Source organism: Camelus dromedarius, chromosome 4, assembly GCF_036321535.1.
Source record: "Camelus dromedarius isolate mCamDro1 chromosome 4, mCamDro1.pat, whole genome shotgun sequence".
Taxonomy (NCBI): domain Eukaryota; kingdom Metazoa; phylum Chordata; class Mammalia; order Artiodactyla; family Camelidae; genus Camelus; species Camelus dromedarius.
The window spans coordinates 25,168,643-25,192,022 of NC_087439.1; the positions used below are offsets into that span (position 1 = coordinate 25,168,643).

Genomic DNA, 23,380 nt, shown 5'->3' on the forward strand with positions numbered 1-23,380 from the left:
AATAAGAAATAACTCTATTATTCCTGGAGTGTTTCCTAATGTAACCATTTCATCATATTTCATTTTTAAAACTGTCTATACTGAAAAACTTAACTTACAAATCTAGAAAGAAAACAACCTACCACTAAAAGTATACAAGTAATTAAGAATTAACCTCCAGAAAAATACACAAATACTAATAAAAATATAAAATACCTAAATCAAAAATTAGAGGCAAGCTTATCGTTCCATCGATTTTTAAAGGGACACTAAGAATACACCAATCAAAACACAATTTTCCATATTTTAAAATGAGCACAAACTTGATATGAAAAAGAAATCCTAATCCTAGGAAAGTGCCTAGTGGCATTTTTTAACTTTATTACCACTTTGTTGACTCTCTGTCCCAGAGCAGATCACCTCCAACATTAGTACTCTGACCTTATAGAAAAGTGACAGATAAAGTTTATGGTGAGAAAAAAATGAGTTTTTATAGGTTTCCAAAAGGGAATTCTTATGACACCAAAAGCCATATAATAATATTGATTTGATAACCAACTTTTTTACTGCCAAATTACAGACTTCAGATTTCTGGAAAAATATCCAAGTGAATTTGCAGTAAAATATAATAAAAGAGAAGCTTGAGCTCATGATAAACAGCCTAGATCTCTTTGGAAGCTTTAAATATACATATAAAGGGATTTTTTAAATCAGGACTTTTTTTAAAGTTTTCTGTATCCCAAGATTTACCTTTTACTTTGGGACTGGCTGATCCCAAAATCAGTTATAAGTGTGCACCTTCCTGAACAAAGAATGTCCATGACTGTTTCTAGTTTCCTTCTGTTTTAAGGGCAAATGTACAGGGTACAGAAACAAGGATTATTTTCTTGTAAAACCATCCTCAAAAATCAATTAGAATATTCACAATATTCCATTCTCACAAATGAAAATAAGTTGCTTGCTGAAATGACAGTCTTCCATTTCACTGCCTTAGAAATTAAGCTGGCATGGATAATAAAAGTGTTTTCTGACTAGATCTGCTTGGCATTCAAATATTTTTAAAACAAATACTAATCCATAATTAGATTTCACAGGCACAATCTACAGAAAATAGAATTTGTTTTTATTTTTCTGAGCACAATATTAATGAGTTGATATCATAAAAGTTTTAACAATACCATCACTTGCATAAACCTATAAACAAACCTGCAGATGAATGTTTATTCTCCTTTGCAGTCTAGTTTTTACCATTCATTCATTGAGCAAATTTCTATTGTGCCTACTATGTAGCCATCATTGTTCCAAGTATTTGGGGATAAATCTGGCAACAACAACAACAAAATGTTCGTGTTATCATAAGAAATTTCTTTTTAATTGGAGTCAAAAGACAACCATCAGGTAAATGTACATCTGATGGTGGCAGGAACTATACAGAAAAATCACACAGGATCACAGGGAACAGGGGCTGCTGAGGACGAGGTTGGGGAAGGGTAGTATTTTCTGTGCAGTTGTCAGAGGACACCTCACTGATGAGGTGACATCTAAACGGAAGCCAGAAGAAGAAAGGGAGGGGGCTACGCAGCTCTGGATGTAAAGCCTTCCAGGCAGCAGGCACAGCCAGAACCTGAAAGGGAACACGCCTGTCATGTGAGAGAGCAGGAAGGGCGGGTGTGACAGCAAAGCACAAACGAATCTGCTTTATTCAACAAGCATCTATTGAACGACTACATTCTAAACACTAAGCTAAGTGTTTTGTGATATTAAGATGACCCAAATAACCCAAATATAGTTTCTGGTCTCAAGCCTGGATATAATTACAACCCAGGGTGATAAATGTTATAAAACAGTTAAGCCAGGTCTCAGAGAGGGACCAATAGCCAGTTCTACTTTAAGAAAAACAGTCAATGACTATCATTCAATAAAAAAAAATGTTAACAAAATAAAATAAAAAAAAGAAAGCTCAAACACTCACACACACACAAAGAAGAACAGCCAAAAGCCTAAAAAGCACAGTGTTAAGCCAGGATCCCGATTACAAAGAGGAGCTGAAGAAATATGCAGATACACTAGGTTCACGCAACAGCCACTCAACCTTTTCCCTCTTTGGCTTTCTTCTAGAACTCAGGCTAAAATACTTGGTCTCCCAGGTGTGGGGAAGGGAGGCATGTTCAACAGTCTTGCAAAATGACGTAGGTGGGAAGAAGGCTCCAAATTGCCAGCCAGGACACTGGTGCACAACTTTGAATGCAAGGACAAAGGGCGGGGCTTTTAGCTGACCCACCCCAGGCCTCTGGGATCAGCCCCTCCCCTCCCAGGTCCTTCTGCCCCCAGCTTCCCTCACCATCTTCACCCGCAACTACATTTCATCTGTCTTTCATTCTTCCTCTGAAACTTACAGGTATCTTAGTGCCCATCCTCCACTCAAAAACCTATGATTATTTCTACAGAAGAAAGAAAAATTACTTAGCAAGAAACAAGACCCCGCACAATTTGGTGCCAAGTTCCTTTTTATCTTCAATTCCTACCACTTTCACAGACACACTGCTACACCAGACACAACAGACTCCACGACCAAACATCCCATACACGTTCTCACCACCAAGCACTACCAGTGCTACTTCCTCTTTCTGGAACCCTTTCACCTTTATTACCCGTCAGATTCCTACATATATAGTTCAAGACTCCACCGCAATCCCATCTCTTCCATGAAGGTTTAAGTCAATTGCTTACTCATATCCAGCCTGTCAGAAGTGATTACTCCTTCCTCTGTAGTACCACCAACTTGGCTTGTACCCCAATTAGAGCGTTACCACAATCCTACCCATACTATAGTTATATCGGACACATGTGTGTCCTCCCAGCCAGATTTCCGTTTTGTGGCAGCAGAGTTTGGGTACAATTCATGTTTATATGCATGCATAATCCAGCAAAGAAGAGACACTCAGTTAATGTATTTTGAATTCTCATCAATACACAACAAAAAGCCCTCACCTTATGAAGGAAGGGAACAAAAGAGGCATTGCTGAACTGAAAGTCACAGCCTCATCATGAAGTGAACTGTCCAGGCGTCACTACAGCCGTCAGCTGTTCAAATATGCTCTGAAGCACTGTGGACATCACCGAACGGGAACATAAAGACAACAAAAAGTAAACCATGAATGCTTACTGGGCAGCATAAAATTAAAGAGGAATGGGGAAATGCAAAGCATCAAGCTACCTGTATTAGGCAGCATTACCAAGGAATACCAGAACAACTCATTTAACAAAGATTTACCCGGTGCCTACTTTGGGCCAAACACACGACTGATTGCTGGGAATGCAAAAGTGAAAATACTGAGAAAGGGCTGAACTTTTACAAGCAGTATTTTTAAGCACAAAGTGCTCCCCTATAAATTATGACATCCTAAAGTATGACCAAAACAGCAACTTAAGGACCCAGGGACTGACTATGGATACCCAATTCCAAGTCCAAATCTCAAAAACTATCTTGCCTAAATTGTGATTGTATAGGAACCCTCTCCCAGGACTGCTTCTGAATGTTAAAAGGGCTTCCTTTATTTTCAGTGACTATAAACTGCTCAGATAGAAAATTTGAGTTCCAGACACTTGAATACACTCCCTGCTCTGAGATAAGTTCTATCCATGCACAGGTTGTTTTAGTAATTAAGGTGCCAACAACCCTGCCATCGTGAATGAAAAGGGAGGAATTTATTAAAATAGTGCTATATAGGGGATGTTGCATGGGAGACAGCGGATAGTTGTTTGCTTTGTCCTCTGAGGTCAAAATAAAAGAAACCAAATGAAAACACAACAAAGATTTAGGTAAGACACAGGAGGACTTGCGAGGTACTGACTCACACTACCAAGTTACAACCTGTGCCATTTCTTCTGCAGGTTTTGAATAAAGAAGTAGCCTGCAATCCTCTAATACAGTTTAGGGCAAAGCAAGCAGATGTAAAGATGACTTCTTAGGGTTCCTTTTGAACATATTTTTCTACTGTATGTAACAGCTTGCATGTGTTGTGAAAAAATATGAAGCTGTCACTCTAAGAATTAAAAGAAAGGATACACCCAAAAGGTCACCTAGGATAAAATCTGATTTAGTGTGCTTTAGCCATAAGGCTTCCAAGGATCTAAAAACTCCATCCTATAACTCAATATCAATAACATAAATTATCAAATGACTTGTTTGCCTTATTAATAAGCTCAAATTGCTTATGTCTTCAAAAACTGATATCTTAATACAGAAGTACTACAAGACATCGTTGTTTAAAAAATAATCTATGCATGGAGTTAAAAAGAAATTATATTTTTTATTTACTCATGGAAGAACGTGCTCCATCAAAAGTATTGGTACCAAGTCATTTTGATGATTTTTCTATCACCCACGTAACTAAATATCTTCTATGCAAAACAACGTTGACATCTTTACATTGATGTCCCTTTAACAATAATGAACAATTCTATAAAATTTAGTTCACAACCCCTCACAAATTAAAAATATGACTGTCCCCTTTACATATATAAATGATTTATACCAATAATATTAACAAATATAACGGAATCTTAATATTCATTCATCCATTCATTCAACAAGTGTTTTATTGAGGGTCTCTCTAGGGACTGTGCTAAGTGTAAGAAGACCAAGATGACCTAATTGCAAAATCTGTCCTCAGACACAGAAACATACCTTTCCAAAACCAAAACACATGTACTGGATGTCAGAAGGGAACAAACAGCAAGTTGCTTTCTATACCAAATATCCAGAAAGTTCAGAGGTCCAAGCAACTAACTATAGAAAAGAACGAAGAGGTAACAGCAGGTAACTTCGGGGTGGATCCATCCTCACTCACTCCAAGTCTCCTTCCCCACTGCCTTCCTCCAAAATAAAGACTAGAAAACTAAAAGACTTCTTCTCTCATCCTAGAGGTAGTTATGTGACACACTTTTGACTGATGAAGTGTACAGAATTCCCCATGAGCAGGCATCCTCTTCTAAAGGGAGAAAGCTCCCCATGAAAACTAGGCTTCTGGGCTCCCTTCGCTTTCTTTCCTGTTTCAAAGTAAACACAACTTGCATAGGTACAAAAGTCATCTGTGGAATAAGAAGCAAAAAGTATGTGCTAAGTATGATGGAGAAGGACAACCCTTGATGGCATCAGTCACCTGTGACCTAAATGCCTCCAGACTTCTTAAGACATGAGACAAATAAAACCCATACTCATCTGAGTAACAGTCAGTGAGATTTTCTACTACTTGGAGCCTGAGGCATTTGTATCATTAAGAGTAAGCTACAACAAAGAGGAGATATTTGAGTTAGACTATCTGTGGCTCCTTCTTCCTTGATTCAGGCTGTGGTCTAGTCCTTTCCAGGGAAAAGAAATAAAAACAACTTTGAATTTGCATGTCCACAGTGTTCCTACAATTTCCTATAACCTAGATTACTTAAATAAACATGTTCTAATTCCTCCATGGAAATCCCTTTGTGGCACAGCCATTACAAGATTTTTACTTCTTTTCCTAACTGAAACCATCAATACCCCAAGCCAATAAAATAACATTGCTTAGAATATGATGTGGCTCATTCATGTATGTAATAGACACACACAAACAGCTGAAGGTCGCGAAGAAACAGATAAAAAATGAGAGTGGACAGAGAGGAGGAAAGAGGAACCTAGCTTACCTGAAAGTATAAACTATGTTTTTCAGTTTCGTGAGCATCTCGGATAATATCTCCATAATAAATGACAGACCCCAGGATAACAGTATTTTTTAAATAGGAAAAACTGCCCCCAACTTGAAATCAGTGATTCTGTTTTCGAACAAAAAATTCGAAACTTGAAAAATACATATCCAGTAAGTATTCTTCATCCAGCTTATCACTAGCATTATTATACCGTCACGGCATCCACCTGTCTCTAGTAACCTCCCTAAGGTAATCATCTGTCTCTCCATGTAAGCTTCAGTTGGACATATATTTTAAATGTATACTGTTCTTGGGATAGTTTCTATTGTACAGTGCTGAAAAGATTCATTAATTTCAACCACCATCGACTCCATACGCCACATATACTTTTTCTGCCTTTTTTGTTCAAATATATTTCACTGTGGCCATTCAGAGGAAAATTACACATTCCAATAACATTTGAGTTCCTCTCAGTTACCCTTTCAGTGGCTCAGGGTAATGATAGAGTAAAGAATCATGCTCTTCACAGGCTCACTCTCTCTCTCTCTCTCTCTTTTTTTTTTTCCCCATTTGGTAGAATTTCAGCTTCAAGTCTCTTGTGCCAAAAAGCAATGGGTAATGTCTAATGCTCTTCTCCAACGTAGCTTATTTTGGAGAGAAGGGGGGTGAGAGTCAGGAGAAACCACTCTCATTCCCAGCTTTTAAAGAGTCTCAGCATATGGAATAAGCAATCTCTTATCCTCTTTTCCTAAAATAGAATTATAGAACCATAATAGGTAAAGGATGGGGGGGGGAGGAAAAAGAATTAGAAATTTTACAACTGTCTCTGAATATGGGGAAAGGCTAACAGGGTGAAATTATTGATAGTTTAAGCCCTAAATTCTCAGCGAAATCAGTCAAAGAAAAGCTCATATATTCATAAAACGGGGGGGGGGGGGCTTATATATTCCTTGGCATTGTTCTTAGGTGGAGGCTTCTTCTGTAAAACAGATAAAAGCTACATTCTCTTCCTCAGGAGACTGCAAGTATGAGAGAAATAAGGATAATAAGCAAAGGCAGATAACAGAAATGCCTTCATTTTGAAATCAGCATTCAAAGGCAATCTACGACAATCTATATGAACTCAAAAGAATATTCAGAGAATAAGGTCCCTTTGTTTACGTCATCTCAACTTCAATTTCATCTACAGTTATCTCCTTTAAAACAAATCTTTCTAGGGCCCTTACATGATACGAAGTCTTTTTTCTCTGGCCCATTTTTATTTGGTTATCTTTTTAGGTGCACTAAAGATTGAGTTTACAATAAGCTGAACAGACAGCGTACAAAAGGCTTTTAGAACTATACCATATGGTCCAGGGAAGGGAACAATCTGGACAAGCCCCATTTCAATCTGCAAGCTTGTCCACCTCTATAACACATTATACCACTGTAATAAAATATTAAGATGGAAACGTAAAAGCGAAAATAGTCTATCTTTAGCATTACCAGGCAACTGCACTTCCGAAAATTTATCGATAATCTTAATAAACATTCACTTTAATTTATATTCTGAAATTTTGGTATGCAACACCAGGCATACAAACCTAGGCCACTATCCACTGGAAACAATATTTCAGCAGGGATATGTGTGGGTATTCAACTTATGCTTCAGAAATTTGGAAGGGAAAAAAAAAAACACTTTTACAGGGGGCATATTGGCAGGGGCTGATGTAACAGATGACACATTCTTGGAAATCAAATAAAAGCAATAGGGAAATACCCATTGTTGCCTAGTGAAGGCCTAATCACATGGACACAGCTGGAACCAATGTAGATCATTCATTAATAAAATTGTATTGTAGTAGCCACTTTTTCATGCATTTCAATTGCTGCTGTAGCCAAATCTCTGAATTTCTTTGTTCCATGTTAGTAAGATTGTTTGAATGAGAAATATGAGAAGATTGAAGACAGGGAGGAAAAAAAAAAAAAACCTGCTCTCATACTAAAAATGAGACTAGCTCAAAAAGCTAAATGTCACTTTACCTTGCAATCTACTTACACTATCAGCAGCTTAAAATATGCAGCGTAAACCTGAAAGGGGGAACTCATATGGTACTATGGATAAAAAGTGAGCAGTGTGAGATGCCACAGAAAACATATGAAATACTTGTGAAAGTATTCTACAGAATGATAATATAAGATGTCGGGCAGGGGGAATTAAAATGTATCAAAAAACTAAGGGGAGAATCAAACAACTGAATTAATACATACTCTTTCATGCAATACTCTACTGACTTTTAACACTGAAGTACGTACTGTATGGTTAAGGGAAGATCACTCATATTTTTGACCACATGAACTTAGAAATCACTATTTGTCATTGTATGTTACCAACATCAAACACTACTTACCCAGGAGTTATGTTTAAAATCTGTACTGATATTCAAATGACATAAAATACCTAGTCATAATTATAAACGTGGTATATAATATAATAAAATCCTAGTTAAAACGATAAATCTTGTTTTTATCCAGTTCTGCTGGCATCCATTAATAAATTTATTTTCCATGCTTTTACAAATGTAAGGATTAAGTTTCTATATCATAACTCCTGCAAACTGTAAAATATCAAACTATAAAGATAATAGCAGCCTTGATATGTGTCCTGAATGAAACAAAACTACAGAATTTATTACCTACAAAAATGAAAAATTCAGTAGCATTTATCAAAAACACTGCTCAAACATTATAGGTCTTAAATATATTTCCATTATGTCTCTGTGTATAGTTATAATAAACAAATAAATAGGACAATTCACATTGTAATTCCTAAGTCACTGAAAGATATATTCCTACCACAAAAGAGATAAAGAGCTTAATTGCAAATAAAAATCATATCAATGGAGAAAATGTATTTAAAGTCAATGAGCAGTATTCAATCTACAAAACACATTATTCAATATATGTGAATATACAGAATGAAAGAGTTTTTGTCTGTATTATCCTTAACCACCAATTCTAATATTACCAAACCTTGACACAAAGGACTCAAGATAGTCAAGTACTTAACTGAACTAAGAGAAAAAACCAGTTTCACTGGCATTCCTTCTCAAAACTGTTATCATTCAAGCTAAAATTTTGACCTAAAGATTTAATTAATATAATTTAACAAACATGCCACCCAGATTCATTTTAGCTGCTCTACAGAAAAAGTCACTTAAATACAAGATTTAAAAAAAAAACAAACAGCATTGGGGAGGAAGTAAGAATTGTAGTATTTAATACATATGCATTATACACACAAATCAATTTGAGTATTTGTTTGTTTTGTTAAAGTAATGAGCCAATATGTTGCTGAACCTGTCTTGAGCATGAGAGAAAATAACAGGTGAGTTTATTTAATGCACACATCTGATATACCTGTTTTACAAGCCTTTTTAATGATTTTAAAGCCTCTTCTAAATCAGAAATCTCTGGGAGGAAAAAACTGTTAGATTGTACAAGTTTATCTTACTACACCCATAATAGATATATTTTTCAGCATATATGGGGTATAAAAATGTTTCACCTTAATAATTTTAACACAAACCACTATTTATTTTCTTTTCCATCATATTTGTTACACACTTACAAAAAGACATGAGTTTTTTCTCCTAAAGTAATTTTCTTATTGCCAGAAATCACTGATGATTTTAAAAATAAAAATCAGTCAAAATAATATCAATCTCCTCAGAAAACATATTCTGCCTATTTAACTTATCTTGATTGCAAAACACTAATTTTTAAAGTGATCACTTGAATATAAATCATTTGTTTTGCTTAATACAACAGAAAACAATTTACATCTTGAGGAACATTCTACGAAATTTCACAGAATGTTTGCTCATAGTGAAAATCTAGTCTCCTGTTCAAATCATCACTGAAAAATCCTAAAGCTACATTTTCACGTCCCTTGTAAGAGTACGTCACTAACTACAATTTAGAAATAATTGAGAAGCTTAAAAACACTTTTGTGTTCTACCTTGCATTTTGATTTCAAAGGAAAAAATTTTAAATGTACATCTTTATATTGAGTGAAAGCTCACTTGCTTTTCCAGCTACATTTATCAGACATTCTAAAAATGAGCATTCAATCTAGAAAAGATAGGAACAGACTCTGTTTTAGACAAAAATAAAAAAAAAACAATAGGAAGCTTTTTGGTCCCAACAAGAGACACCTTGGCATAAAAATTCATATATTATAAGCAAATGTTACTCAAGAGTTTCAATTCAAATAATAAGCTGTGAAGAAAGACAAGATTCCAACCAATCAAAAATACTATGTCAACATGACCAAAGTTAGCAATATTCAAAAGGGTTTTCTGAAGAGTATGGCAAAAATGCAACTGTGAAGGAAATCTCTAAGAGAGCTGGAAAAGGCAAATATAGCACAAGCTCCTATACGGAACAATGCCGTTTAGGAAATGTGGAAGCTGGGAGGAGAACGATGTCTCTATTTAAGAAAAAGTATTTTTTTCATGATGGTGTTCTACGTGAAGAAAGAGGAAGACGAGGGAAAAGAAACGGCATGAGCAGGAAAGGCTAAGGCTGCTTGCCTTCCTTCAGTGACGCTGGGACGGTAGACCCTCTGCCTTATGAAAACCACCGCCAGAACCAAGCTACACAAAACAGTTTGGCTGCCAGCCTAGAACAGTGCCAGGCTGTTTTTTATTTTTGCGCTAGACTCGCTCAATTGAGACAGTGTGGGATTGTCACTTTGATGCACACAGAGAACAAAGAATAATATAGTACAGGGTAGAGGGGGGGATTTTTTTTTGCCCCTTAAAGTCAGGTTAGCATTTTGTTTCCTTTGACAGGTCTTGAAAAGACCCAAGAAACAAAAGTTATGCTGAAGAATGGATCAATTGCCTAAAGAAATTAGCGTGAGTACAATATTGTCGACAGTTTGAAAGCCATGTGAGAGATTAACATTTAAAAAATCAGACTGAAAAGGGGTCCGAGTCATATATGTACCTGTTTAAGAGGTCAGAGACCAAGTACATGACTCACCATCACATAATCTTATTTAAAATCTGATCGTATGAAGGAAGGCCATAAAATCTGGCCAAAAAAAGAAACTAATATAAGTGTTGTAATTTTTAGGTCGCTCCTCAGAGTCAACTGTGTGGGCTGCTATTGTGACCTTGATTTCTCCAAAATTAAATAATCTGATTAAAAGATTATAACATTAGAATCTGAATAATTTATGCTTTTACAGGGAAAGAGGTGATAAATGATTGAAAATGTTTAAAGGATTAAACCACAAATCATCTACAAAGTTGCCACAGACACAAACAGGAAAACCGTCTCTTCTATCCTACTCAATTCTGTACTAGAAGCAAAGCTAACACAGATGAGAAAGCCAAGTGTGTGCTGCTGCAAGCTTCAGCTAAATCTTCTACCTGAATCTGGTGACTGAAAACACCAACAAGCCATTAGCTCCTCGAGGTATGGCCTTTTTCTCTCTAACACACAGATAAGTAGAGGCAGAGCTCCGTTTTCTACACCAAATGAAAAGAAAGAAGGAACTGTGTGACAAGCCCGGGTCCCACGCTGGCATATTGTACCCTGGGCTCGGCACCATCAAGGGGCAGTGTGCTTCTCCCTGCCAGTCGGGGAGGTGGGGGGGAAGCTGTGAAACTAATACAGCATTGATGAGTAACACCAAAGGTCTGCTGGTCCATTCCTCCTGCACGTCCCCACCGAATCAGCTGTGAGAAGAAGACCAAAGGCTGTTACAGAAACAGCAAGGACTGAAGCACTGGCCCCAGATGTCACACATGGGGGCACGGAGCATTTACGACCTGAGCCTATCTAATTTCTGACAAAACGATCCCCTGCCCAGTTTTATTCACGGCCACGGATTCTGACAGCAAATCACGATCAGTGTTGGGAAAGGCAATGGGGGAGGGAGAACGAGGGGAAGAAACCGAGATCGAGCAGTGGCCAAACCTCAAATAACATACATACTTATCTTGTTTAAATTAGTGCCCATGCACAATACTTTGGGATGACAAAACCTGTGATAAAGGTTTCAGATATAATGATCGGCTCTGGGTGGCAAGGGTAAGTTTACCATATAATCAAAGAATGCATTATTTTGTTCCTCACTGCTCTCCTTCTGCATTTGCTTTCTCTCCTCTGGGATATACTGCTGATGCTATTACCACACGGGACACTGAGAGTTGCAGGCAAGGCATTCATGTACTGCCAAAGTGATCCAGAGAGTGATGTCCAGCTACCTTTAATTCAGCAAGGAATATGAGGCAAAGGCAGGAAGCAAAAAGAATGAAAGGTATAGAAAAAATTAGGCACTAGCCTATGTTTTCTGTTTATTAGTGATGCAGATGAAATGGGGGGAAATCTAGAAAAAGCAGCAAGGCCGAATGAATTACAAAGAAAGATTAAAGGAGTTAAATGTGTATAACGTGGCTGACAACCAAGGAGCAATATGAGAGCTGTCCACAACTCTCCAAAGTATATAGATAAAAAGAAGTGTGGGAAGTTTTTATATACTATATAAAGTGTGAATATATGAAATAATAATGAGACAAAATAAAAATAAAGAGATCTGACTTCAAGTAGCTGAAGAAGTAATCTGGTAAAACTTGAGAGGCTGCTTCCTTCTCTTTAGAAATATTTATCATCTTATTGTCCCACACCGCAGTGAAGAGTAGGTGATGGGAAATGACCACGTACTGCCAGAGGACTTAATTGATGGAGAAATAAAAATGAAGTCCTATTTGCTCACCTGATGATCCAGATAAACCGATGTGTCTCTACACATGTCCAATCTGGCTAATGCAGAGGTATCTGCAAAATCACAAAGGACACAGTTAAGTCAAAAGAAACCCAATCTGCATTCTGAATCCCAACCTGGACAAGTTCACCTGAACTATCTAGTAGTCTGATTCTTGGCTATTCCAGGATGGGAGGAAAACCTCTAGAAACAGAAATGCTCTGAGCCTTAACTAATAAGAGCTTTCTTCAGTCTTCCCAAGGAGTTCCCAAATTAATTATAACTCAAAAAAAATAACTATAATAATTCAGATTAGAGGTCTTTAACCCTGGTATATAGACGACTTTCAGGAGTCTGTGCACTGCAGAATGATATATGCAAAATGTGTGGGCTTATGTAAATGTATATCTCTCTGGGGAGAAGGTCAGTAGTTTACGAGATTTGCAAAAAGGTCTGTAATCCAAAAAACTGTCAAGAACTTCTACTGAGGATAGTCTAAAAATCTCAAAGGCAGGTTGGAATGCATATGGATAATCAGCCCAGCTCTGGGGTTTCGACTCCAGGGAAGCAGTGGAGGTGCACAGACACTTGTAGATCTGGGGTAAACACCTTAAGAACACTACTTTCCGGCAGAGCATAACATCAGCTTTAAACTGGTACCTTACACAGCCCTGTGTTCTCCACGAGCCAGGCACAGTGCAGAGAGGAGACATTACCATACCCCCAAGGGTGGATACTGTGACTTTCCTGTTCTGTATATATTAAAGTCAGGATTCTTGGGCATATGAATACTGACAAGGTCAGAACTAACATAGTAACTCATCCAAAAAGGATCCTACACGACAAGCAAAAGGGAGGAGCTATCAAAGCCGCAAGAAATGTGGTTCCCAAACAGTTTACATAGCACAGAATCGCAGGATTAGCCAAACACATCTCCTAAAAGAATTATTCTAAACAGTAATCACAGAGTCAGAATAACCTCTACCAGGAAAAAACCAGGTCGGAGAACCTTTCAGACACCAACTGTGAGCAAGACGGGAAAGCATTCATAGCCAGAGAGAGGATGCTGAGCGGAGCTGTCACCGAAAGAACAGCAACCAACAAATCATCCCTGAGAAGACATAAATCAAAAAGGAGGGGAAAAAACCTTCGAGATAGCCTGTCTCAAATAATGACTACATAGTATATTCTCTGAAAAAAAAATGTATTTAGACATTTACCTCTGGAGCATTTACCAGGCACAGCACCAGTGCTGGGGATGCACCAGTGAACGAGACAAGAAAGCTTGCCCTGCCGGAGCTTAATCCTGGGGAGAGGAGGAAGGATGATGGGAGACATGTGTACCAGCAGGATCATTTCAATTTGTGATACACGATATAAATGACACGAACAAGATGATTTGACCAAGGCATGGGAGCAAGGCCTACATCTACCTACTCCAGCACGGAGACGTTTACTACAATCCCCAAAGTTGTCAGGGCCTCAGGGGATGGAGACAAGGAAGGGACTGTGGGGACAGCCAGGCAGACCTCATCACTTCAGAGATGGGGACAGGAGAGCTATTCTGGAGGACAAAGAATCCCAACCTCATTATTTCCAAGCATCAAAATACACGCACCTAGACTGAGTTAACGATTCTGTGATATGCACCCTGTTGTTAGAGGAGAGGCCTGAGATCAAGGACTAAACAGCGTTTCTGAAATTTTTTGAAAAATTGGCTGAGGACACAGCGTACTTTGTACCCTTAGTATTTAACAAAGAACCACATTCTATCCAAATTCTTGACGAGTTCCATTCAATTAAAAGAATTGTGTTTCTTGCTTCTACAGACAAATGGGATCAATTTCTGCTGTCAAAGAAAGGTTGTCCAAGGTCATGTTTCTAGGCCTCAAGCTCAGGCAATCTGGCTCCAGACCCCAAACTCTCATCACTACCATTTGCAGACTCAACAGAAGTAAAATTTAAAAGAACAGAAAAAAATCCTTAGATAGTTCCCAGTATTCTTAAACTGATACACTCAACTAAGATCAGAAAAAGTCAAATTAAATAAAAACAAGAGTAGCTCCAAATACAAAAACTCACAAGAGATGAAAATTTAGAAGCAAAACTAGGTGAGTGGAGGAGAGGATAACGATGAAATAATGAAAGAAGACACAAAAGAGTCATCTGCTCTGAGCCCAATGCATCCAAATGAGAATTCTTCAAGAAGACGAAAACAATACTATGTAAACATGAAAACGGTACGGGCCTCTGACACAGGGAATGACCACTGAGGCCGCAGGGTAAAGTCAGGCCTTGATTAATAACCATGGGACCTTCCAAACACTTGTATGTAATTCTGCTTCACAAAGCTCTGTGTGTGTGTGTGTGTGTGTGTGTGTGTGAGTGTTTGTTGGGGGTGGAGGGTTGGTTCTTAAAAGAATTTCAATGTTTCAAAAAAAAAGTATAGAAATAATTCATATCTGAACAGGGTTATACAGACTATATTTTTAAATGCAGTTTCACATTAAAAAAAATCCTTTTTCCAAAATACAAAGCTCAAGAGGTAAATACATAAGTAATTACACAGGCAAAAATATATACACTGATTAAATATGCATACATGTCTCTAGAAGGATGCACAAAAAGATGGTAACACTGGTTACCTGTGTATAAAGAAAGTGAGTGTTAGGGACCAAGGTATCAGAGGAGAGATTTCATACCCCTTGGTGCTTATCCGATTTGAATCAAGTAGAACCAACTAACAGTGACAATTCAAAAGTTTTGTAAAGAATCTTGAAGTTCAAAAATAAAAATAAATAAAACAACACCGAATAGGAAAAGGTATGGAAATCTATTTATTTATATATATACATGTATGTGCATAGAGGGGTCCTGGATGGTAGAGGAGTTAGGGATTATAGCCTCAGTGAAAGATGCTAGCTTCCCACCAATGAGACAGGAAGGGGGCAGGGCACAGCCATTCAAGGAATGCTACAGCAATTAACATCAAAACGGTGAAAGACTCAACCCCCAGTAGGCCTTCAGGCTCGAGATGATGGGAGATTTAACTTCTAGTAGACCTTGAGCTTCATTATATGCGTATTGTAATATATTAACATGGTGAATAACATGCCCACAGGCACCATGGCAGTCCCAAGGCTAGCCACAAAAGGTCAAAGAGTGGGAAATGGCCAACTTCCTGGGAATCCCAGCCCCTTCCCCAGGCTAGACTGCTCCTTCCACTTCCTTGCATATGAAGCTACCAAAGCCCATAAAAACAGGCAACACTACCCCTCAGGGTCTCTCTCTCCATTTGGAGACGGCCCACACTCTTGTCTATGGAGTGTGTACCTACTTTTACTCTAATCCGAGCACCCAATCTCCACACCTCATGGTCTTTCTCTTGCCTTTCGATGTATCTCTGAATAAATCTACCTTTACCCAACTGTGGCTCGCTCTTGAATTCTTTCCTGCGCGAAGCCAAGGACCCACACTTGGAGGGGCACAACCCAGGGGCTCAAATGACACCTAGGACATGGACCTCCTCACGCTCCACATCCGTTTTTCCTGCATGACTGTCACACATCATCATCACCCCTGGCCCCCGCAACTCACTGTCCATCACCAGAGATACACAACTAGCATGCATACACAGAGGCCATTTCAACTGGTAGATAATGCTGTTCATATATTCTATCTCTGAGAGGCTAGTTGCTTAAAAACATCTAGAATGACAGATGCACTTAAAAAAAAAATGAAGAGGATTCTATAAGCTATCTATACAGAAATATATTTCATAATCTTTTTTTCAAAGTTGTTTAAGGAAAGAAAAAAATCTGTTTGAAAGTCAGAGATTCCAAAAGATCAGTGATGCAAAACTTCCCCAAAGCTAGAAATCTATTAAATTATTAGCTTAACACTTGTAAACCAGAATACCTATGGTCTCCAACTTAAGACAGAAACCCTGAGTCCTTTTCTTTTGCATGTGAGCATATTCTATGACATCTGTCATCTCATGGTCCAAAAGTGATGCTGCCAGCTTAACCGGGCAGCAGAGTGACCTATTCCTCCCTCCTTGGCCAAGAGAAAATCTTCCCCCTAAAGCTGTAAAGCTGTCAGGGATGGAGTAGGTCCTTTCCTTTAAACTTCTTACAAGTCAGAACTTTTCACAAAATCTACCCCCCAAGAAAGGCTTATTTACATTAATTTGATTTGTGTTGCCATCATTCATTGTCTTCATTTTTAATTTACAGATATTTTTAGGCAAATAAAATGAAATGCAGTCCGTTTTCCTCAATCTGTCTCAACTCTACTCTTCATCTTCTGGGAACCAATTCATGTGATCCTTTAACAACTATTTATTTCACACCAAACTAGATACCTCCCTAAAGCTTACCAATCTAGCCTCCAGGCATATTTCTTAAATAAAAGCTGTAGATCTTTGTAAACCTAAAATTTGCATACTAAAGGAACAAATCAACTATCAAAAGACCTAGTAGTATACAGCAGTTGCTCACCTCTAAGCAGAGTTTAAAATTCATTTCAATGTATTATTTTGTTATAGAAACAGCTATTGACTTTTTACCTTTGCAAAATACTGTGCTTAATGAGCTGGTTAAATTAGAGGTGATAATGTGAAGCAAGTGTTTTAAATTGGTAAATTCTAAACCTTTTAATAAAAGTACATCAGTCAGAAGTTTTAATAAGACTCAACAGGACAAAGAAGAATTAATGATCTGTAGGTATCAAAAGGGGGTGATAGAAAATGATAACCTTAATCATTTGCATAGGGATTTATAATTTCATTGCTTAAAGGTTAACGAAATTACGTGGTATTTTGCCCACTCTTATCCAGTTATGGATGTCTTGGTTTGTATATATTTATTGACCAAACCATGTAACAGAAAAAAGTGATTGAAATATTATCAATTAACCTGCTGCATTTTTCTCTTAAGTACTCCTGGGTGCACAGCTATCATAATGTTCTTAACCAATAACTGTGTGCCCTGAAATAAAAATATGGTTTCCATCAACATCTCAAAAAAAGAAGAAATTCACAATCAGAACTCTAAAAGTACAGTAGGTTGCTAAAGTGACTTTTTTTTTAATTAGATACATTCCTTTATTTACTTTGTACTTCAAGTCAACTATTGCTAAATAGTTGCTTCTGCCAAATATTAACATAAAATCCACCCCAAAGATTGATGAATGTATTCAAGACACATTGTTTGAGGGTGAAACTGGATGGAGAAATGCAAACAAAAGATACAAATAATGAGAACATTTAAAATAATAAAAGAATTCTAGGCTGGAGCAATTGTTTTCAATTATCACAGGGCAAAAACACCACCCTATAGGGGTCTTGCTTCACTGAGCACCCAGGAGGTGTTCAAAGCCAGCGCTTTGCTTGGGACCCAATTCTAATGGAAAATTGCAAAGAGTCTAGCTTTAGGCAGAGTGGTATTTCCAACTCAGGCTACACAACAGAATCATGGGGAGGGCTTAAAAAAAAACAAAAACTGATACTTAAACCTCACAATCAGAGATTTTGGTTTCATCAATAATTTTTTGAAGGTCCAGATGATTTTTTACATGCAGCTAAAGGTGAGAAATACTGCTATAAAGGGCACTGGTCCTCAAAGTGTGGTCCCTGGACCAGCAGTGACAGCAACAGCAGTAGCAGTTGGGAACTTGTTGGGAATGCAAATTCCCAAGCCCCATCCCAGACCTACACAACTAGAAATTCTTGTTGCTGGAGGATAGGTTCTTGCCTCGAGCAGGGAAGAATTCAAGAGCAAGGCCTAGTAAAGTGAAAGCAAGTTTATTTAGAGGGATACACACTCCATAGACAGAGTGGGGTCCAGCTCAGAAAGGAAAATGGCTTAGGAGATATACATTCCATAGGCAGAATGCGGGCCATCTCAAACAGCGAGAGGGAGAGAGACTGAGAGGTATGGGGGTGTTTATTTAAAGTAAAAGTAGATACACACTCCACAGACAGAGTGCAGGCCACCTCAGAAAGCAAGAGAGAGCATGACTACCAGGTGCATGGTTGTCAGTTTTTACGAGCTGGGTAATTTCATAGGCTAACTTGTAAGAGGATTATTCCAACTATGTTGGGGAAGGGGTGGAGATTTCCAGGAATTAGGCCCTGTCCTCTTTTGGACCTTTTATGGTCAGCCTAGGAACTGTCATGGTGCCTGTGGGTGTGCCATGAGGTTCAAGGTCTACTGGAAGTCAAATCTTCCACCATCTTGGTTCTAACCAGTGTGTCCTGTCCTCAATTGCTGTGTCATTCCTTCAGTGGTTGTGCCCTGCCCCCTTCCCTCCTGTCTCAATCTGGGATGGGGCCGAGTATTCTGTATTTTGACAAGACCTTCAGGAAATTCTGATGTACACTCATGTTTGAAACACACAGCTTTAGAGTAAGAGGAACCTGGGTTTCGATCCTCTCTCCATAAGTTACTTGACTGAATGACCACTGGTCACCTCTCTAAATCTCACATTCCTCACCTGCAAAATAATAGAGTTAGCTAAGATTTATAAACATGTATTATATGCCATAGAATGTGCTAATAAAGTGTTTTACATACATTAATTAATTTAACACAACAAGCTTATCAGGTAGATATTAATATCTTTTGCATTCATCCATGATTACAAAGTGAGGAAGAAGAATCAGATTTGAACTCAAGTTTTTCAAATTCCAAAATCATTGGTCTTTCCCTATTCCACAAAATACTCTCCGGTCTGCCCTTCCTTCCTGCCTGCCTGCCTGCCTGCCTGCCTGACTGCCTGCCTTCCTTCCTTCCTTCCTTTCTTCCTTCCTTCCTTCCTTCCTTCCTTCCTTCCTTCCGTCCTTCCCCCCTATCCCTCCTGTCTTCCTTCTTTCCTTCTCTCCTGTCTCTGTCTACCTGTCTGTCTTTCTTACTTTCTTTGGAAGTTTATTTATAGTAATGAAGTTACTAGATGGAGACATACATTTTGCGAAATACAGAAACACATATGATTCAGTTCTAAACTGGTGAGTCCAAAACAGAAGACACTCAGGAGTTCATGACACTGGAGCTCAGAGATCAAGGCACGAGGCCAGGAAGAGGTGTGGCTTATCCCAAAACAGGGTGAAAAGTCTGTCCAACACAGGCGGAGCAACACTGGGTTAGAGAGCAGCAGCAAACAAGGCTGAGTAAGCAACATGGTGCAGACTATGACTTAGTGTAAGAAGAATTTCACTTTAGTATACTAAAGATACAAAACGTTTTTTCACAGAGTATTTTTGATGTACTGATGGCAAAAAAAAAGTTGATCAACACTTATTCTAGAAAAAAATCAACCTAGGATTACACTGAAAAAAAAATACACAGGAAAAAAGTGAATTCTATTACAAAAAATGTTCCATATGATCCACTCATTACTATAGTGTTTCCATGGGCTATTTGTATGCATTACACAGTATTTTCAGTCATTTACTAATCCAGCCAACACTGACTGATCGCATTGAGTTAGGCATCAAGGGTAAAAAGATAAATAAGATACTGACCCGGGGCACATGGTGCATTTATGTAAGAAACAGACTGCCAAATGTTTTATGCAATATTTATATGAAGTTATTAGGAATTCCAAAGGCCACCATAGACAGACCAACTCTTAGGAATGACTCCTGTGAAATTCCTGAAAGTCAATGAGGTATAAACTAGCCAAAACCTTCTGCATATAACACACAAAAGTACTGCTTATGCTAGCATCACAATCATGAGCTCACAAGCGGAGCATCCCCAGTTCCATCCACACTGAGGCTGACTTCCGCTAGAAATGCAGGCAAACGTAAAATCCAGCTTTTAAACATTCACATCATTCGTTTCACTTTTCCTGAAGAACTCATGAGTAACGGTGCACAGAAACCCACTGGAAGATTCTACCTCTGTACCAATGAAAGAAAACATGGGGCACAATGGGTGACTGAATTCACTAGCACCTCTGTCAATGACAGTCCAGGGCTGGAAAGCATCTTTCTTAGTTCGGCTATAATCTGACAACTCCACCCTGCATATTTGTCTCTGAGAATCAATTTAGGGAGCATGTATATCCACCATACTAGGCTTAAATGATGAGGTGCTAGAGTTTTTTCTTCCCCCTCAGAATAAATGCGAACTGAATTTGCTATGATAATAGAAATTATAGCATTTTTCAAACTACATATATTCAAGAATCGTCAGTAATGCATCTTTAGTGAAGCTGTTTATTAATAACTTATACAAATATAATAATCAAAGAACTGAACCTCACAGTTAAAAATTACCTGGTAAGACACTAGCTTTTATGCCATATAATATCCAGGACATATATAATGTTAAAATTAAAACAATGGCATAAAAAGGTGTCTAAGTACTTTGAGTGATAATTTCTTTGGTCAAAATATATCCAATTCATATTTACATATAGTTATTTTACTAAAATTCAATCATCTGTCACCTCATTCTTTAACTATATGTGACAATGTGGTAGGATTAAAAGGTTGGTACTTGGTAGTAGTTTAGTTTCCAAAAAAGTGGTTGGTATAAAATCATATTTTAAAATATTCAGACGATGCCATCCAGATATCCACATGCACTTGGATCTATACGCCTGAGAGAACTTGTTTAGATTTACTGAAGCTATACCTGCTGTCAAGAAACAAAAAAGTTGTGACGGTTGATCAAACACAACTTTGCCTCCAGTATCATGTTAATGTCTTCCACTAACGCCATCCTAAAAGTTAACAGTCAGTGTAATCCACAGGTTTCTCTTTATTTCTATATTTAAATCATCACAGGTTTGATCAAGCATGCAAATCCCTTTGGGCTCAGGGTTCCCATCAACATGTCTTATAGGAACATTAAAAATTGAGTGGGCATAAATAACTCCAACAGTGCGGAGCTCATGACAGCATCGCTGTGATCTCTGCGTTTCATGTGCAACAGCACTGGGGAAGTTTGCAAGGGAATGTGAGCAGCTAATTACTAGCTTTTGCTTGAGGGCAGGTGTGCTGATCTCTACAGGTGTCTTAGCTGCAGCGCTCTGCCTACTTGCCTCTTGAAGACGTTCACTATAACTTGCTCAAGCCCTGCAAAACATCTGACAGAATACTAAACTGTTGGGTGTTCAGGAAGAAACATGTTGTGACTTCTTAAAGATACCGCCAAGGAGAAATAGCAGTTGGAGAGGCCTTACGTGGTTTGGGAAAGAATAGTATAAGACAGTATAAAAAGTAAATATAAAATTATATCAATCACACACATTAAACAAGGATACCAATGTTGTATCAGTAAGTACAGAAAATTTCTCAAAGAAAATCTTACTTTCTAGACAGTATATTAAAAAAAAAAAAAAGAAAAAAACTAGCTAAATAATAATCTTACATTGGACCATCTTTTTTCATTCGTGCAAGATAGTGGCCAGTGCTGTGTATGAAATTTTAGAAGGACCAAAAAAAAAAAAAATCTGAGAAGGTATCTACTATTAGAAATTAGCAAATAAAACATTCATCTGCTGACTGGGGAGGTGTACATACCATTCACATGTGATGCCACTTACAGGATTAATCTTCCTTAGAATCCTTCCCATAATACTTCGAAAGAAATAATGCTTAATAATGGAAAGACACAAATCAGAGGCAAACATCTCCTGTCTTGCTACTGGTACCTGCGTAATCTGGGGCAAGAAACTTAACCTTTCTGTGCTTCAATTTCCTCGTATAATAATAAACAAGACCCACCTGATCGGGGGGTATTTTTAAATAAGACAGTGTCCCTTAACCATTTGAGCTAGAGCTTGACATATAGTAAGTGCTTAATAAACAAATTAGCATCATGAAAATTTCTAAATACATTAGCCTCTTTTCTTAGCAGAGTACTAGCGAATCAAAAAACATCTTGGAAAGTAAAGATTCATCAGTGGTATATTATTCAGAAATTTGTTATATGGTGCATCTTTTTAAATAAAATTATTTGATCTTGCTTTTAAGCAATCAATCTAATCAATAAATAAACACACAAACACAACTTTTAAATAACTCTTTACTTCATCCGAAAAATCAATCATCTTGGTGACAAGGTCATATTCTTAATATAGAATTTTTGTGGAGAAATTAGTCATGTTTTATAACAACAAAGTAAAGTTCTAATAATATTTCAAACTTCATCTAGTTAGGAAAGAACCTTTTGGGCAATATTAAGGATAATATTCTTAGGCAATGAATCTGCTAGAGTAAGAAAATGCCTGTAAGTGAGAATATATTTTTATCAATTATTTTCATCCAAAATTCCCCATTTAGTGCTTTTCTTGAACCATATGGAATTAAGATGGTATTTCAGATCATCATTAATAATAATTGTGTAACCAAAACATCACTGATCTTTAAAAAAAATTAATAAAAGTAGGAATTAAAACTGTTTCAGACTATTCTCAACAGAAACAAAAAGGGGGAAAAGTTTAAAGCAAAATGTGTACAAGATACATAAAAATAACATAGTATTTCCAAAATTAAGAATAATGAGACCCCTGGGAATGATCAGAATATAACTGTTGGAAGAAATATCCCTCTTAGTCTCAGTAGACTATTACATCAGAGACTTATTTCTTCAAATCTAGACAATGCAGTAACCTTCTGTTCTCTCTTCCTTTAAATCCTGCTTCCTCCTGTCCTTCCTCCCATTTCCAGTGGCATCCCAACCACCATGAATGTTAAGAACTGACCTGCTGTGCTTTGTTTAATTCGTACCTAATTATGTCACAGCCTCACACAAAGATCTAGTCTCACTAGAAGATAGGCACATAGACACTTAAAGAGGTGTGTGTGCATGTGCATGTGTCCGCACACACATGTGCATGCATGCATGAGTGAGCATGCACAAAGTGCTAAGAAAGGATAAACCAGGGGTCAATTCGTTTTGCCAAACATGAGTCAAGGAAAGCTTCATACAACTGATGGGAGCCATG

The 23,380-nt window shown here is 37.7% G+C and overlaps 1 protein-coding gene across 8 annotated transcripts in view; it reads right to left on the minus strand.

Moving 5' to 3' along the window:
• Nucleotides 1–23,380, minus strand: part of GTDC1 (glycosyltransferase like domain containing 1) — a 348,210-nt gene that overhangs the window by 260,364 nt on the left and 64,466 nt on the right. For 4 of the 8 annotated variants that reach the window (XR_010380569.1, XM_031451360.2, XM_031451363.2 and 1 more), the window contains exons 2-3: nucleotides 12,434–12,495; nucleotides 2,971–3,086 (exon numbers count right to left, since the gene is read on the minus strand). The exons of 3 other annotated variants lie outside the window; for them this stretch is intronic. Coding sequence is in view for 3 of the 5 variants with exons in the window: in XM_031451360.2 (XP_031307220.1) it covers nucleotides 2,971–2,999 (29 nt within the window). In the remaining 2 variants the exon portion in view is untranslated. The remainder of the gene's footprint in view (nucleotides 1–2,970; nucleotides 3,087–12,433; nucleotides 12,496–23,380) is intronic. One more of the 8 variants, XM_064484740.1, reaches the window with a different exon arrangement.